This window comes from Morone saxatilis, unplaced genomic scaffold (assembly GCF_004916995.1).
Source record: "Morone saxatilis isolate NCDOM2014 unplaced genomic scaffold, NCSU_SB_2.0 Contig9, whole genome shotgun sequence".
NCBI classification, from domain to species: Eukaryota; Metazoa; Chordata; class Actinopteri; family Moronidae; genus Morone; species Morone saxatilis.
Window position 1 is genome coordinate 6,194,110 of NW_023340268.1, and position 15,026 is coordinate 6,209,135.

The 15,026-nt window shown below is 39.7% G+C and overlaps 1 protein-coding gene across 1 annotated transcript in view; it reads left to right on the forward strand.

The window, feature by feature from the left end:
• LOC118343163 overlaps positions 1-15,026 on the forward strand; it is a 44,707-nt gene that overhangs the window by 20,693 nt on the left and 8,988 nt on the right. The window contains exons 5-8 of the mRNA XM_035681916.1: positions 4,058-5,267; positions 6,176-6,946; positions 11,898-11,945; positions 13,362-13,480. Of these exons, the coding sequence (XP_035537809.1) occupies positions 4,058-5,267; positions 6,176-6,946; positions 11,898-11,945; positions 13,362-13,480 (2,148 nt within the window). The remainder of the gene's footprint in view (positions 1-4,057; positions 5,268-6,175; positions 6,947-11,897; positions 11,946-13,361; positions 13,481-15,026) is intronic.

Here is a 15,026-nt window from a genome sequence, read left to right on the forward strand (position 1 = left end):
TCAAGCTACAGGGCTTGCTGGTGTTTGACAGCCACACAGATAGTTGGCTTGCATGAATCCAAACAATCACAAGTCGCACTACTTTGTACTCAGTGAACCCTTCTTTAATTCCCTGTAGATATGTAGAGAGAAACAAGGCCAAACAAGTACTAGCATGTAAACCACATACTCTTTCATATTTCCATATGAATTATTTTAAAAAGCAATCGACCAGATCTGTGATTATGGAAGGAATCACATTTTGCCTTTTGGCCACTCATTTGAGTTGGCTGCAGCCTGCACGTGTGCTACTTGAGTTCATCTGTTTGCTCAGAACTCCACCTGGCAATAGTTCAAAATCAATATTAACAAAGGCTCCACCCTGAGATGGACTCTTTTCAGTGTGTTTCCAGTGTATATGTTTAATGTTAAAGCAACATTATGCAACATTTTGACACATTTCTGCAAATGTATTACATTTAGCACTCCGAATTTCAGACTGCAATTCACTTATACACTTGTATGGACAGCTGTAAACGTGCATTTGTTGTTATTACATTATGATCAAAAACATTGCTAACACAGCTAAACATCAAATGCAACAATACAATACATAGCAAACAAGCATATATTACTTACTAGTCCAACAGCAACAACTTGGCATCTGTCTTGCAGCCTTTTATTTTGTGAAGTTCTTGCCAACGACTAAAAGGCCAGCCTTTCTTTTTGTCTTCTTAACTTCCTCAGTCGTCTCTATTCCCCTCTGCCATGCTCTCTGCCTTACGTTGCCCACTCGCCCAGCTCTCTTCCTAGTGCCTGTTCCAGTGTCACTCCAGTTCTGCATTCCAGGTCCCAAAGTAGGACAGACAGAGGCACCATTCACCCTATTACAGCCCAGTGTAGCGTCCAAATGATTTTGAAGCTGTTATTTTAAGGTAGAATAGTTTCATAAAGTTAATTTACTACTGCTGTGTTTTGAATCTGCAGCAATGTTTCTATGTGTTTTTTTTTTTTTGGATAGAGTAAAATATTCTAAGCATCCAGTAGGCCCTACCTTTTGCATGCACATTGTTGTCATTCTCAGACCTAGAGATGCCTTGACATGGGGCCAGTCCAAACAAAAAGAAAGCTTTACACTGTTGTTTGATGGTGTTTTAGGTGATATCTGCAGTATGTATGTTGACTACTGCTGATCTCCATCCCCCCAACCCCCATAGTAAAACGAAGATGTTGGAATGTATTTGTAGGATGTTAATCAGTAGAGAAAGACGAGTATTTGCTGTTAAGAAAAGTTAAACATTTACTAAGAAATTACATGAAGGCAGATGCTATTATTTGATCCTCAGTACTGCATAACCAAGTGGGTCAGAGACCCACAAATTATACCATGTTTATACATAATTACATGGGACATTTTCCTTTCATGTGCAACACTCACATTCCCAAAACTGAGCATCACTCTGTGTACTAGTACATATGGACTTGGGGGGCTGGTACATGTTCTAGCACATGATTTATAGGTGTGTCTATATATTTTCACACAATGTCCCTGCACCTGCAACTTAATATATTAAAGCACTGCATGTGCCTGCTATCTAACTATCTGCCTATCTGTCTGCTCACCTGCCTCCCTGGGTCTCATTGTGTCAGAGGTGTAATAATTTAATTTAAAATTAATGTACATAATTTGCATATTACAGTGAAGTCTAAGAGGAGGTTTAGGATTGCTGCCAGAATGTGCAAGTGCCCTCAGAGAAAGGTGTGGTTCTGAGCAGCAATGTACTCACAATGTCCCAGGAGGTCTTCCACCTCGGTGACTAAAGGCATAATTTCCACTTTGGAATGGTGGGTGAGGGGGCATGTCCCTCTCGACCCACAAAGATACAGATGGATAGCTGTGGTGAAGGTTGTTTGAGCTCTATGCGACTGTATGCGATTCTTCTTTTATTATACTGCCATTATACTACTATTATTTAAAGCACACTGGCCAATATATAAAAAAATTATTATTTATTAAATTGATTTAATGTAAATATAGTCTATAGCATAATTAATTGTGTCCCCCACACTTCTGAAATCAAACCTTTGTCTTTCAAGTTGTTTAAAAAATGATTGACAAGAAGATATTAAAATGTCGGCCTGTGGGATTTCTAGATTATTATTCTAGATAAGAGTTCAGCAACAAAGAGTAACTGCCTTTTGGCTGAAAAATATCTAGATCCATTCTTCTATGCAAGAGAAAACCACCATGTTAAGGTTTTCATGAACACTGTCTCTGTTCATTACCTTTTAGTTGGATCTGCTGAACCAATAGTTTGACTATGACTCAGTCTGTGTGGTCAGTGTGTAGAGACGAGTGTGTTCAGGGCCACTGATACTCAAATGTTGTGCACCCATGCACTTAATGATGCTTTGCCTACCTATGTACAGTCACTTGGAAAAGGTCCTCAACACCTGCACATGCTTTATGTGAAATAAAGATTTATTTCCTAATTTACATCAAATACTTGGCTCAAAAAAACATTTTGATTACATTCGTAATATTTTCTATGTTCAAATGGCATATCTGGCAGGAGAATAAAGAAATAGCATGTCTGAATGTGACCTTTACAAAGTTTGTTTTCGTGAGAAACAGCCAATGCCGTTAATTCACAAAGGTAATTAAGGTCTCATGACATTTGAATAATCCACCCCAGGCATTACGCTCATGTGTGTCACCTGATTGAACGCAGGTATTCACAATGGGCATTCTTTGGGTAGTTTCATGACCTTTTGTCATTTTTTACCCACACAAAACCTTCTGCCATTTAAGTATACTAACATAATATACTTTATAATCTTGCCCCTCCTGCCTTACCTGCTATGCAGAGTGAAGAGTTCTAATGATCTATGAAAGGTCAAATGATTCACTCAAAATTACTAAGCTGACTGTGCCAGGTTGTTTGTTACACAGAGCCGTCTGGGAAATCTTTATTAGAAACTGTTTAGAAAAGGGCAGGCTCTTTCGAAAACAAAATTCTACAGGTGATTGAATGAACCAACAACTGTCACATCAACGATTAACAAACCATATAATCCAGTCAAACTCTTACCAAAGTCAATCGGGAGAAAAGCAAAAACATCTTTTTCATCAAGAAAAGCCTTCAGTTCCATTCTTTGCTTTCCTTTAATGAAGAAATACTCTCCAGTTCTGATACAACCAATGCTAGCAGCATCTAGGCTAACCTCTATAGGAGCCACAATTGCTTCAGTCACTTCGCACACACACTGTTGCACACACCTAGTGTTAAACCACACCTGTAGCTCATGCTGTAGCTGCCAGTAGTGCCTCAAAGGATGCTGATTGATCTGTGGTTCGGACAAAAGCGAAGCCTGGCAAGAACAGCACTGATGGCTTTTTTTTATGGAAAATATGTTTTTGCTCTTGTCCCGACTGGGTTTAAAGTAAATTTAAAAAAAAGTTATACACCAAGTCAAACTCTTAACTTTAGAAAGCTCCCTCCGGAACCATGGAAGACCCAATAGAAATGTATCTAGATTGAGTAGTACTCCTCATGACGAGTAAACTCAACTTCATGTATTGACTTTGAGTAACCTCGAGTTGTCAGCTGACAGTGTTTTGCTTATTTGCACATGATCCTCCTGAGACAAACCCATTGTTGTTTTTATGACCGTGTTTATGCCTCAAGTTAGTCCAGCTGAAACTTTTGTCAGCTAAATTCTTTACTGCATTTAAATTATTTCCCACATTAAAATGTTTCACTGTATTGTTCTAAACTCACCCAGTTTCTACAAGAAATTTCCAATTATTTCAACTATTACATTTCAGAAATGCAGATTACAAATTACTCAAACACTTGTTGCAATTATGAGGCCTTTATAAACTTTGTTTGACATGCGACAAGATACTCACAGTTGCTTTGTATAATTTGCGTTGTTGGCATGACATGACAACCACACCCTGGAGGCACTGCAGCACTTGATACACTCTGGACCAGTTACCAAATCAGACTCTCGTTCTGTCTTTTCCATTTTGTCATCTTTGCCTGTTTTTTTCCTTTTCTCTGTATTTATTCAGGTCCCTGACAGCTTCAAGGACACCCACGGCAGCTTCAGAAGTCTTTGCTGCAGAACATCAGCCCACTAAAGCTCACCAGGAATCGGTTGACAAAATGAATTCAGGCTACAGCAGCCTGAGCACCAAACTATACATAAAGAATTCATCTCCCCCTAGAGAGGATGAATCCAAACATCGTGTCCGTAAAGTATCTCTGATCAATGAGTCTGATGCCACTGAGGCTAGCCAGGATGCAGTGGACTTTAGCACAACAAGCACCACTGTGACTGAATTAAATGGAGAAGATCCTGAGTTCAAATGGAGAAATAAATTTGAGGGGGTTTCTCAGTATAAACCGTACAAAACAGAAGATTATTCTTTTTCTGATTCTCTGAGTTACAGAATGTCTGACAGCTACTTTGGTACCTCCTCCTTGTCCTCCTCCTCTGCTCTTTCCGAGGCTACGACATACAAATATCATGGCAACGCCTTTTCCTCCTCCTCCTCCTCCTTCTCCTCCCCCTCTGCAGAGGAACACATTACCCTTGACGACAGGCTGAATGACAGGACTGAAGTTTATCTGAGCCGTGAGAGCGAGCTGGCGGGAGAGCAGAAAGATGAGTGGAGGAGAAGCTTAGTGGAGCAGGAGGAGCCTGCTGCACCTGCAGGTGAAAGAGAGCCACAGAGAGAGGGAGAGGCAGAGAGCATAAAGTCACGCTGGGACTCACAACAGCTCCCTGTGTCCCGCCTCTCCTCAGCACAACAAACCAGCTACGACTACACTGACAGTTTCAAGGAGGAGGACGACGACTCATCCCAATTTACTGGAGTGTTCCAGGCCACACTCGTAGATCTGGTCTCCGACCCCGCAGCTCCCCTCTCCACTCCCCCTGCCTCCCCCGACGCTGACTCCCCCATTCAGTTTGACATGGATAGCCTGGTGGATACCCTGAAGAGCATGGCACCTTCCCTGAGGCCGAGGAGCACGGGCATACGTGCGCCTCCTCCGGTCCTCATCTCCTCCCTGCCACCAATTGTCGAGGATGCTCCCAGCCCTGTCACCTCTGACATCCCTGCCTTCCTCACCAGTCCCACAAAAAAGATGGAAGCAACTGGCAAGCCTGATGAGCCCCTCAACGGACTTTACACTCTGCCTGCTGACCTGGGACTAAAGAGGAGCTCTCCCAGAGACACTCGTTCACCACTGGAACTGATGAAGCTGAGCCAGCAGGTATAGGTCATGCAGTCAGTAAATTGTCTTTGCTTAATGAAAACCTTCATATCTCCAAAATGCAAACTTTCCAGGGTTTTAAAAATGCAACATGGTTTTTACTAAACAATGATGAAATGATTTGTATCCTTATTGCATGGGGCAGGGAAATCTACATGTAGGTTCAGGACATAACTATATTATTTAATATTAATAATATATTAAATAATAATAAATAAGTTAATATTGTAATTACAAAAAACTTATTTTCACTCATCTCTCTGTGGTTTATTCTAAGAAGGGACAGAAAGTGTGTTTCCATTCCCTTTTTTATGTACATCTTCAGTTAGGGCATGAAAAAAAGTCAAAAATGTGTTCCTTAGCTGAAGTCAAAAAGTTGGTATATTGATTTTTAAAAATGCACTGGAGTGCAATGGAAGCCGGAAAAGTTGCAAATGAATCATGACACTCCCCGAAAGAGACAAAAACATCAGGTCTGTGTGGGCTAGTGAGGAGACTCCTCAGTTAATACATGAAACTGACATAAATGCAGTACATCATGCTTTCAACATGGTTTTTCATAATTTGAGGTTTGACTGGTGCATTTTTCTCATTATGTCTCTACCTCTTCTTCTGCAGTAGTTTAATGGCACTGCACTGGAGAATTAGCACCACCAACTGTTTATCATCATGCACCCAACTCTTTATATTTGCAAACAGAGAAGATAAAAGATGCAGATGCTAATATTTTGCATCATGGTAGAGACAAATATCTCAAATGCCACTAAACATACAACTAAAACCAAAACATGACTATACAGTAACTTTTTTTAGGAACATGTGTTTTTTGGTTTCTTTGTTTTGTGGTTTCATGAACCAGCCCTTTAACGTATTGCTGTTCTTTATTGCATGTGCTCCATCACCTGCAGGACCAGCAGCAGCCTGGAACCAGAGGTCTGAACTTGCCCCTGAGAGCATCTGCTACCAACAGCATTGTAATGAGAAAATCCTCTGACTCTTCTCCTGAGGACTTACAATCCCAAGTGCTCAATGGAAACGGAGTTCTTCCGTCTTCCAGCACTGGCTCCCGCCTAGACAACAGTGTCATCTTTGGAAGCCTCAGATCAGCATCCATAGATCAGACATTGGAAAACAAACAGGCCAATCACTCACTCTTCCACACCAGCTCCCTACCTGAAACAGGGTCTTTAAATGATCGCATGAGTTTGGGACCGAAGGAGGTTGAACTGGGCACTGGAACAGACCCAGTGGGGTCCCGCTTTGACCGCTTCTCCTTCCTTTTGAACTCCTCATCCTCCACATCAGGCTCCTTGACCGGGATTGAAGACTCCTACGCTCGTCTGAGTCGGCCTCCACAGCCGAGCATCAGCTCGCCACCCTCCAGCAACAGTCCCACCCGCCTCCTCAGTCCCACTGGCTCCATAGACCTCCAAAGGCCATTTACCACCACAGACTCTCCCCTATCAATGTTTAGCCAGACACAAGGGATAGGGGTAGGTGTAGGTGTAGGTACTGGGGGACTGGGCACTCACATCCTGCACAGAAGCTTCAGTAGTGAGGACACCATGGGGGTCCAGCAGACTTCATTGTTCAACAGTGTGCATGGAGGGTCTCAGTTTCAGAGCCAAGAACCTGAGAGGACTTTAGTATCGAAATACAGAGCCTTCCCTGATGCTTATGTGAGTATAACTAGTATGGTCTTACTATATTACTATAGTATTATACTAAGTGCTAAGTACTATTCACATGATAAGTGACAGGTAAAGTTATATGAGTTGCACAAGCATGAATAATGTAGTTTTATTCACTCCAAAGCAAAGGTAAGTGAAAGATGCAGCAGTCTGTCTTTTTATTTCACACTTTAACAAAAGATAAGTCCCATGTGCACAGCATGGAGGCATTTGCAGTCAGTAGAAGGTTGCGGCTAGCTATGTCTGAGGTAAAAACATCAGAAAGAAAATCCTCTACATATATTTATGCCTTTGTGCAATACATGTGTTTACTTATTCTCTAGGCAGTTCTTAACCTCACTCTCAGATCTATTCTTGTCGTTGTCAAAAAAACAGACAGACAAACAACAGGTCAGCTTACAATAGGTTCATACGTGGTTTCCTGTGCAAACTGGAAAACTCCCTCTGTGTGTGGCATTTGTTTGTGTCTATATACCTTCACATACTGTAACATGTACCATTTATAAAGCTTCTTAATTTAAATATTTGAGGAGCATCAACTGTCATTAAAAGTGGATGTGGCTGCAGATGCTTCCAGTAACACCCAGTGCTTCAAAAGTGTCAAAATGGTCCTTTAGTAGGCATGCATTGGCAGTAGTCAGTGGTACATGCTATTCCCACTAAGCATCACAAAATCACACAAAAAAAGGGTGTGTATACAGCTTCATGTTCACACATGTATGCACTTGTTCTCATATGCAAGAATTCATATGGGCTTTGACTGATTAGGACATGTCTTAAAATTAGATTAACTGGCAAGAGAGAGAATATCTACTCACACATGGTGATGCACACACTCTCTCTTTACTGGCCTCTTTTTGTCAAGACATGCAAACTAATTCTGGAGCACACTTTCAGTTTTTCTTTTTTTACACCTCAGCAAAGAAACCACAAAATGTTGTTTTTACGCTCAGACATTAACCATTAGAATTAAGTGCAGAGAGCATGCCTAAAGTTAGGAAACACAACAGCTACAGAAGTAACCCCTGAGGGAAGATTGAGGTGTTGCGACAGGCAGTAAAACCAGATACTTACATTATGTTTTTGTATAATGAACATCTGTGAAATATATCATTTGTTGATGTTTTTTTTCCCATGCATTAAAGTGGTCTTATTTCTATCCATGCAAATACAAAACAAGTTAGCTGGATTCTAGAGGTGTAACTACTCATTAGACTCCAGCTGTCTTTTGTAGTTTAAATACAATTGTTTGCACAGGATGTTTGTTCATACAGTATTGTTCAAACAATACTTAGTTTGCTTCTGTGATGTTAAGTAGTATGGCTCCAGTGGCTACTTTTTCCAGGCCAAAGCACACACCATGACCACAGCTCACATTACTGACTGGGTCACTGAGACGGATACTAACTTCATATGTTGGGTTTGTGCTTCTAAAGATCTGTGGAAGGAAATATTATTGCAGTAGAACAAACTTTTTAGACTTTTTTATAGTTTTAAAGTGTATTTTCTGTCAGGACTACTAATTTACTGCACGACTAATGAAAAAGGTAGGGAGAGCTATGTCATCACACTACGAATGCATAAAGTTGTATAAAGCATTCCTACCTGTGATTACTTGCAGGTTTCCACCCAGGACGTAGTTTGTTTGATCTGCATGTGAAGTCACTTGTAGAACTAAAAAGGCTAAAAGGTTATAATGCTATAATATTGTACTACAATGTAGGTTTTTACATTGTGTAGAAACTTCACTACATTCTCTCACTCTACACTCACTACATGTCTGATCTAAATGGTACTGTTTGTTTAAACAGAATTATATAATCTAACATGTGAATTTATTACAGTCTTGTTCAAAGGGACCCAGACAATTAACTGGCTTCCATCAGTAAAAGTAGTGTGTTAGTGTCCTATTATGACATGGGTGTGAACAGGGATGTATTTTACAGCTTTATCCTGCTTTGCTCCTGTCAACTGAAAAAGAAGTGGTTAAAAATTGATAAGGTGTTGTTTGTATTTAAAAAATAAATGAACTACTCTGGGAAGAGAGAGCATTTGGAACAAAAATACACAGCTATTAGAGAATTGTGAACACGCTGCAGGGCTAATGCTTATCTCTGTCACTGCATTAATAGGTTTACATGCTGTAAACTCCTTCATGCATTCAAACCATCAGTGGCACTTCTTCAGCTGCTGGGTGTGAGACCTCTCAATCACTTAATCCTGGCAGAACACTTTCTGCTCCTCTCTGTTTTTTCTGTTTCTGTCCCCATTGGGCTCCCCACCCATCCCAGCTATCTGTCTGTTCCTGCAGAGACATAGCCACACCTTGCTTTTTGTATTCATCCTCACATTTCTCTACTTGTTTGTTTGATATTTGATGAAGTAGAGTTGACAGGGAGACATTAATGGGGGCGGGGGTCAGAGAGAAGGTGACAAAATGATTATCTGTTCCCTTCCCTGAGGTTTAATTTGCTTTGTGCAAGTATATGCAGCACATGTTCTTGCATTTTTATTTTTTTTGAAAATGTGATTTGCTGAAACGGCACATTCCATCTGTGGTAACTAATTTTATGGGAGAGCAGATCTTGTGCCCAGGCTCCTGGGAGGGAAGGGAACAGAAGGGGGAAATTGTTCTGTTGGAGTTTATGTTTCAGCCTGGCATCATGAAAGCAGTAAACACATCACACTCCATGAATGATGCAGTTGTTTGACCTTGTTTTGAGCTGCATAGTGACGTTAAGGAGCAAGTGTGTAGGTGAAAATCGTACAGAGACTTATACTTTCAGCAGGTACAGCATTGACAGTATTGCATTTGATATTTTTAGTCTGGGGAGTTAATTGCAATTTAAAATAGTCTAATTTTCAAATTGCATGCACTGCAAGCATTCAACCTCCCAGGTAGCATGTGAAAGTTTAAGCCAGGAATTGTTGATTTCACTAGCTAGCAATAGTGTTAATGTGAAATCGGATGGGTACAGTGAAGTGTCATCAGTTAGATATCAAACCAAATATTGTCTGAAGAGACTTATCAACAGTTTGTCTTTTTTAAGGTAACTGTCCAACTATGCTTCTTTTATCAATAAATTTAACAACATGTTTGAATGTCATAATTCAATTTGAATAATTTATTAAATAATCATCACAGAAAATTGCAATCGCTACTGTATATTAGTCAGAAAAATAGTATTCCTCAAATCATTCAGCCCTATCTTAGGCTTTCCTATTACCTGACTGTCATTTACATTTGCGTTTATTCTTTTGTTTATCTTTTGTGTTGTTTATGTAACTGAGGCTATGATTTCAAGGCAAACAGTCAGTACAGTTTTACACTGCCTGTAAATTACCTGTAAGCGAAACCTGTGAGACCGACTCAAGTGTCGCAATCAGACAGGTATGTCTGTTGTTTGTGTTTGTCACTCATCAGTTTGGATCAGGTTTTTCTGCCCAAAAGCATCAACATAAAGTACAGTATGTTACGATGACATTCTAGAGGAATATAAATGTTGACATTTAGTCTTTATTCTTTATGCAATATGATAGCATGTTGTGACAACATTATTTAGTAGAAACTGTTCTACCCATGGTTGCATTTGGATGTAAATACAAGTCAATTCAAATTAGAAGCAATACATATTATTTGCGCTACATGGAGAGAACTTATAGGCATTAGTTGCATTAGGCATGCTGTTTGGTGTGAGGGTTAAAGAGGTTTCTTTTAAATGTTTGACTCAAAATGAAACCACAATTGCAGGAAATTGACAGGGGGAAGGAAAGTCAAAGCTTTTTTAATTTGGTTCTATGGTGGGAAACGCCATTCTTAGTGTTGGTGTTGTGTGGTATGTCTGTGAACAGTAATGAGTCATTCTTTTATTTACTAGGTCAATGCTGAAAAGGCACCAGACAGCCATTCAGCCCCCCAGCAGGCTTTCACTGAGTGTAAAAAGATGTTCTGTTGCAGTTTAGTAAAGGCTGAATGCTATTGTGTCAAATAAGGTTTGTTAAATTTGGCTGACATTCATTATTTTTTCTCACAATCTATCTAATAAAAACATTTGTTAAATTAAATTAGGGTATGGATGGACACTAATGAGAATGAGTTGAAATAGAAGCTTCTGTAGGAGGCCCTCTTTGGTTGGTAACATGAGCCAGATGATAACCTGTTTCCTACAAAGCTTCCAAAGAGTAGAGGCCAAGTGATACCTGAGATCCCCCTCACACACACACACACACCAATCTCTCTGGGCTAACATGCTAACACATTCCAATTTGCACAAGTAAACATCCCAAAATTCCAGCAGCATTCCAGCCGAGATAAGAGAATCGGAAATGTGACAGAAACAGTGACTAATTCATCACTCACTAGGTGCATCGACAGTTTTCAGAACAGACCTCAAGTAACCACATTCTGTTGATATCAGTGGGAGTAGTAAAGAAAGCATCAAGTCAAACAAGTGCATGGGGAGGAATGTATTTCCACATCTCAAAGAGGTATGGGTTTTGTCATGAGGGATGCCCACTATTCTCACTTCTCTTCACTGACACCCCCTTAGAAGTCGCTGAACCGGCTGTCATAAAAAAGAATCATAATGATTGATTAATTAATTTACATACAATCGAAGGTACAAACCGGGTGTAACGTAAATGCTTGCTGAGGTTGTGGCATTATTGCACTTTATATCTGAAATTATATATTGGCTTGTGTTACTACAACTAAAATAGATGTTATAGGGTGGAGTGTAAGCTTGTATACTGTTGCTCAGTTGGTGTTGAAATGCATTTTGTATTTTCACATATATAGTCAATATTCCTGTTATTTGTCATATTTTATTTTATATTCAGCATTGCACCTTTTATCATATCAATGAATTGTTTCAGGATGTCAAACATAGGAAAAAGAAAAGAAAATGATTTGCTAAAATATATTTTTCTTTGCCTATAGCTCACCAAAGAGAAGGAACATGGGAAGCTCAATCCTCGTCCTGGAAAGGTGAGTCTCTTTTTCTCAACCACAATGACAGCTGCTTTCACTGATTAACTTAAACCTGGAACCGGGAAATAATATCATCACTGCGAGGGCTGTTTCTGTGGAATTTGATTTTCAGTCGCTATCATGTAAACTGTCAGTATATAACAAATGTAATTGTACAGTAGTTTGATATAAACAAACTGCAAAGATATTTTGTTACAGAGGCTTTCTTGTGAATCTCAGTGTGGGCTGTTCATGTGGTCTGGCATTATGCTGTTACTCATCCATTCATTTACTGAGTACACAGCTGATTTACCTTAGGGGGAAAAGTTATTGGTACAAGACTTTCACTCTACTTCTTTCGGTTAACATGAGTCCTATTTCATAATCTTCTTTCAATAGAAGCAGCAGACTCTCTGGCTAAACCCTTTGTTCATCGCTAGATAACCAAAAACTTCTGTGGAATTTAAGACCGTGATTGATGCCGTTAAACTGCATACCTGCTACTTTTGCCTATCCCAGGCCACGCACATTATTAACTGTTAAATGTCAGGCCTGCTCCTGCATGCAGCTGAAGAGCGTACTTTTTCTCACTGAGATTGTCCATGTAGACTCCTGAATGCTGGAGGTGGAGCTGACATTTAGGTTGAGCTCCTAGGTACTCTTCCATGCTTAAGGGCCTCAGACCTGACTGGGCTAGACGTCGGTGCCCTAGATGTGAACTGGTTTCCTTAGGAAGCTGCTGTTCTAAAATTCAACATCAAGAAACAAAGAACTTCCTAGAGGAAGAAAAGTATTAACTTGCATATGTAGACTAATTTTAGTACTACATTTATTATTGTTTTAAATATATTTCTTTATTTTACTCTGCTTTATCATGTTGCAAATGCTATATGCTGTATGCTATATGCATTGGTCAGGAGGACTAATGCTACTGTGCAACTCTTCTGCCTTACTGTTGTACAAGGTTGGCCTTAGGGGGGTGAGCATGAAATGTAAGATTCATGCTTGAATATGAAACTGGAGCTAATGCCACTGGATAGATATTGGCTTCATTCTTTAATTCCATGACCATATAAAGGATTCTTCAGCAGCACAGGTTGAGCTCTTGCCTGCAGTGATTCTTTATCATTACTGTAATGTTATCCAGTGTACCACTGTATCATTCTCACTGCCCTAGTAAATGGCTGCTAATATTAAACTTGATTTTCTAATCACCATATTTTATTAGATGATTGTCTCCCTTGGCAAAGCTTTAGCTCCTAAAGAACTTTAAAAAAATGTTTTATTGAGGCTGCAGAGCTGCATAGTGTGCAGGGAAACTCCCTTCAGCCACACAGACTTCACACCTGTGTTGGCAAACATCTGTCCTGCTGAAATGAGCAAAATACGTGACTCCCTATCATCTATTCTTACATCTATACATGTTTTCTCTAGATGTATATCTTTGACCGGCCAGGGATGTGTGGCCAGAGGATCGAGGTACGTGGTGACGTCATTGATGCTACGCCATGGGAGCTGCAGGAGACCATCTCCATCAGGGTCATCAGGGGAGGGTGAGTGGTTGAACTGCAAACACTTTACACCCGTTTTTGCTACCCAAGATTTTTCCTTAAATAGAACCAGGTAAAGAGTCTGTAGTTGTGTCCCAATTCAATGCATGCAGTATAAGTACTATACACTAGTATATTGTTTTGCAGTATATAAATCTGTATACTTTACTGTTTTGTACTTAGAAGAAATTACCTAAAACTTGTTCCACTGTGCCAAAGAGACAGCAAAATACCCCTCAGAAGATTTATTGGTCTTATATGGTTTTAACTGTTTCACCCACCATTGTTATTATTATTATTATTATTATTTTTTCCAGCTGTAAGGAGCTCCTAAATTTCCGTCAATCAACAGCATGTTCAGAAATAAAGCCTACATTTTCTAGTATAGTATGCAGACAGTATACTTTATTAAGCTGCTACATACTTAAGATCTGCTTAGAGTTAGTATGGTGTTAGTACACAGCTATCGTCTAGAATTAGGTTGTGTTTGCTTCATATGTGCTCTGCAGCTTATTGAGACCAAAAACAAATACCAATTCTCATGCTATAGCCACATATTTGGCACTTTAAACCCAATATATTCTCCTGAGTTCTTCAAAGTTGCAAAGCCAGATGGAATGACTCCTTCACATCTTGTTTTTCTTGATATGTGAAGTGTGTCACGAAACATTGCTTTTTCAAAATAAACCCCTGCCTCCAGATGCGCTCATGTGGCATAAAAACAAAACGCCTATTGATGCACTGTGAACGCTGCAAATGCCTTCAATAGTTAACACACCCATACGTGACCTTAAATACACACTTGCCTCAGATGTGGAATGTTTCATCAAACACAGCCAACAGTGTGACCTGCAGTAACACTGATGGTGCTGCTCCGACCTGCACTACTAACACCAGGCTAACGCTTGCTTGGCTTCCTACAAAGAGACAATTAAACTGTCAACTCACTCATCACGCTGTGCACCACAGCCCAAACCACAGCTAATGCCATAATTAAGGAGTTTTAAATAAGTTGTACCCTATTAAACCCAGACTTAAACTAAGCTCTAGTTTCTTTTATTAAGAGATTTACTTTGGTCAAGCAGCACTGTGCTGAAGTAAAAATATGGAATGTGACTGTTTCCATTTGATGCTGCTTTCTACTTCTAATTCATTACATTACGAGTGAAATTTTTTTTTTAAATTCCAGATTGCCTTTTTACATTCAAACCATTGGATAAGCTTATAATAGAAGAAGGCATTCAGTGGTCACCCCTTACAAAAAATGAGTTTTTTGGGGCCCCTTGTCATGTTTCAGATGTCTGAGGTGTTAGAAGTTCCCTCTTCAAAGACTTCTTAAATGGTTTATAATTATTATGGGATAATGCTAAATGCAGAATTGTAACAGGAGTCACAAAGTCAGTGAGATGTAAGTGTACTGGTCATACTAGACCAAGTGAGGCGGTAATAGTAAAACCACTGAGTGTATTGGATTGGTCTTGTCTCATTGCTTATTGATTCAACTTTTCTCTTTTCGTGTGTAATAGGAAGAAAGTGTTGTATCTTCTTT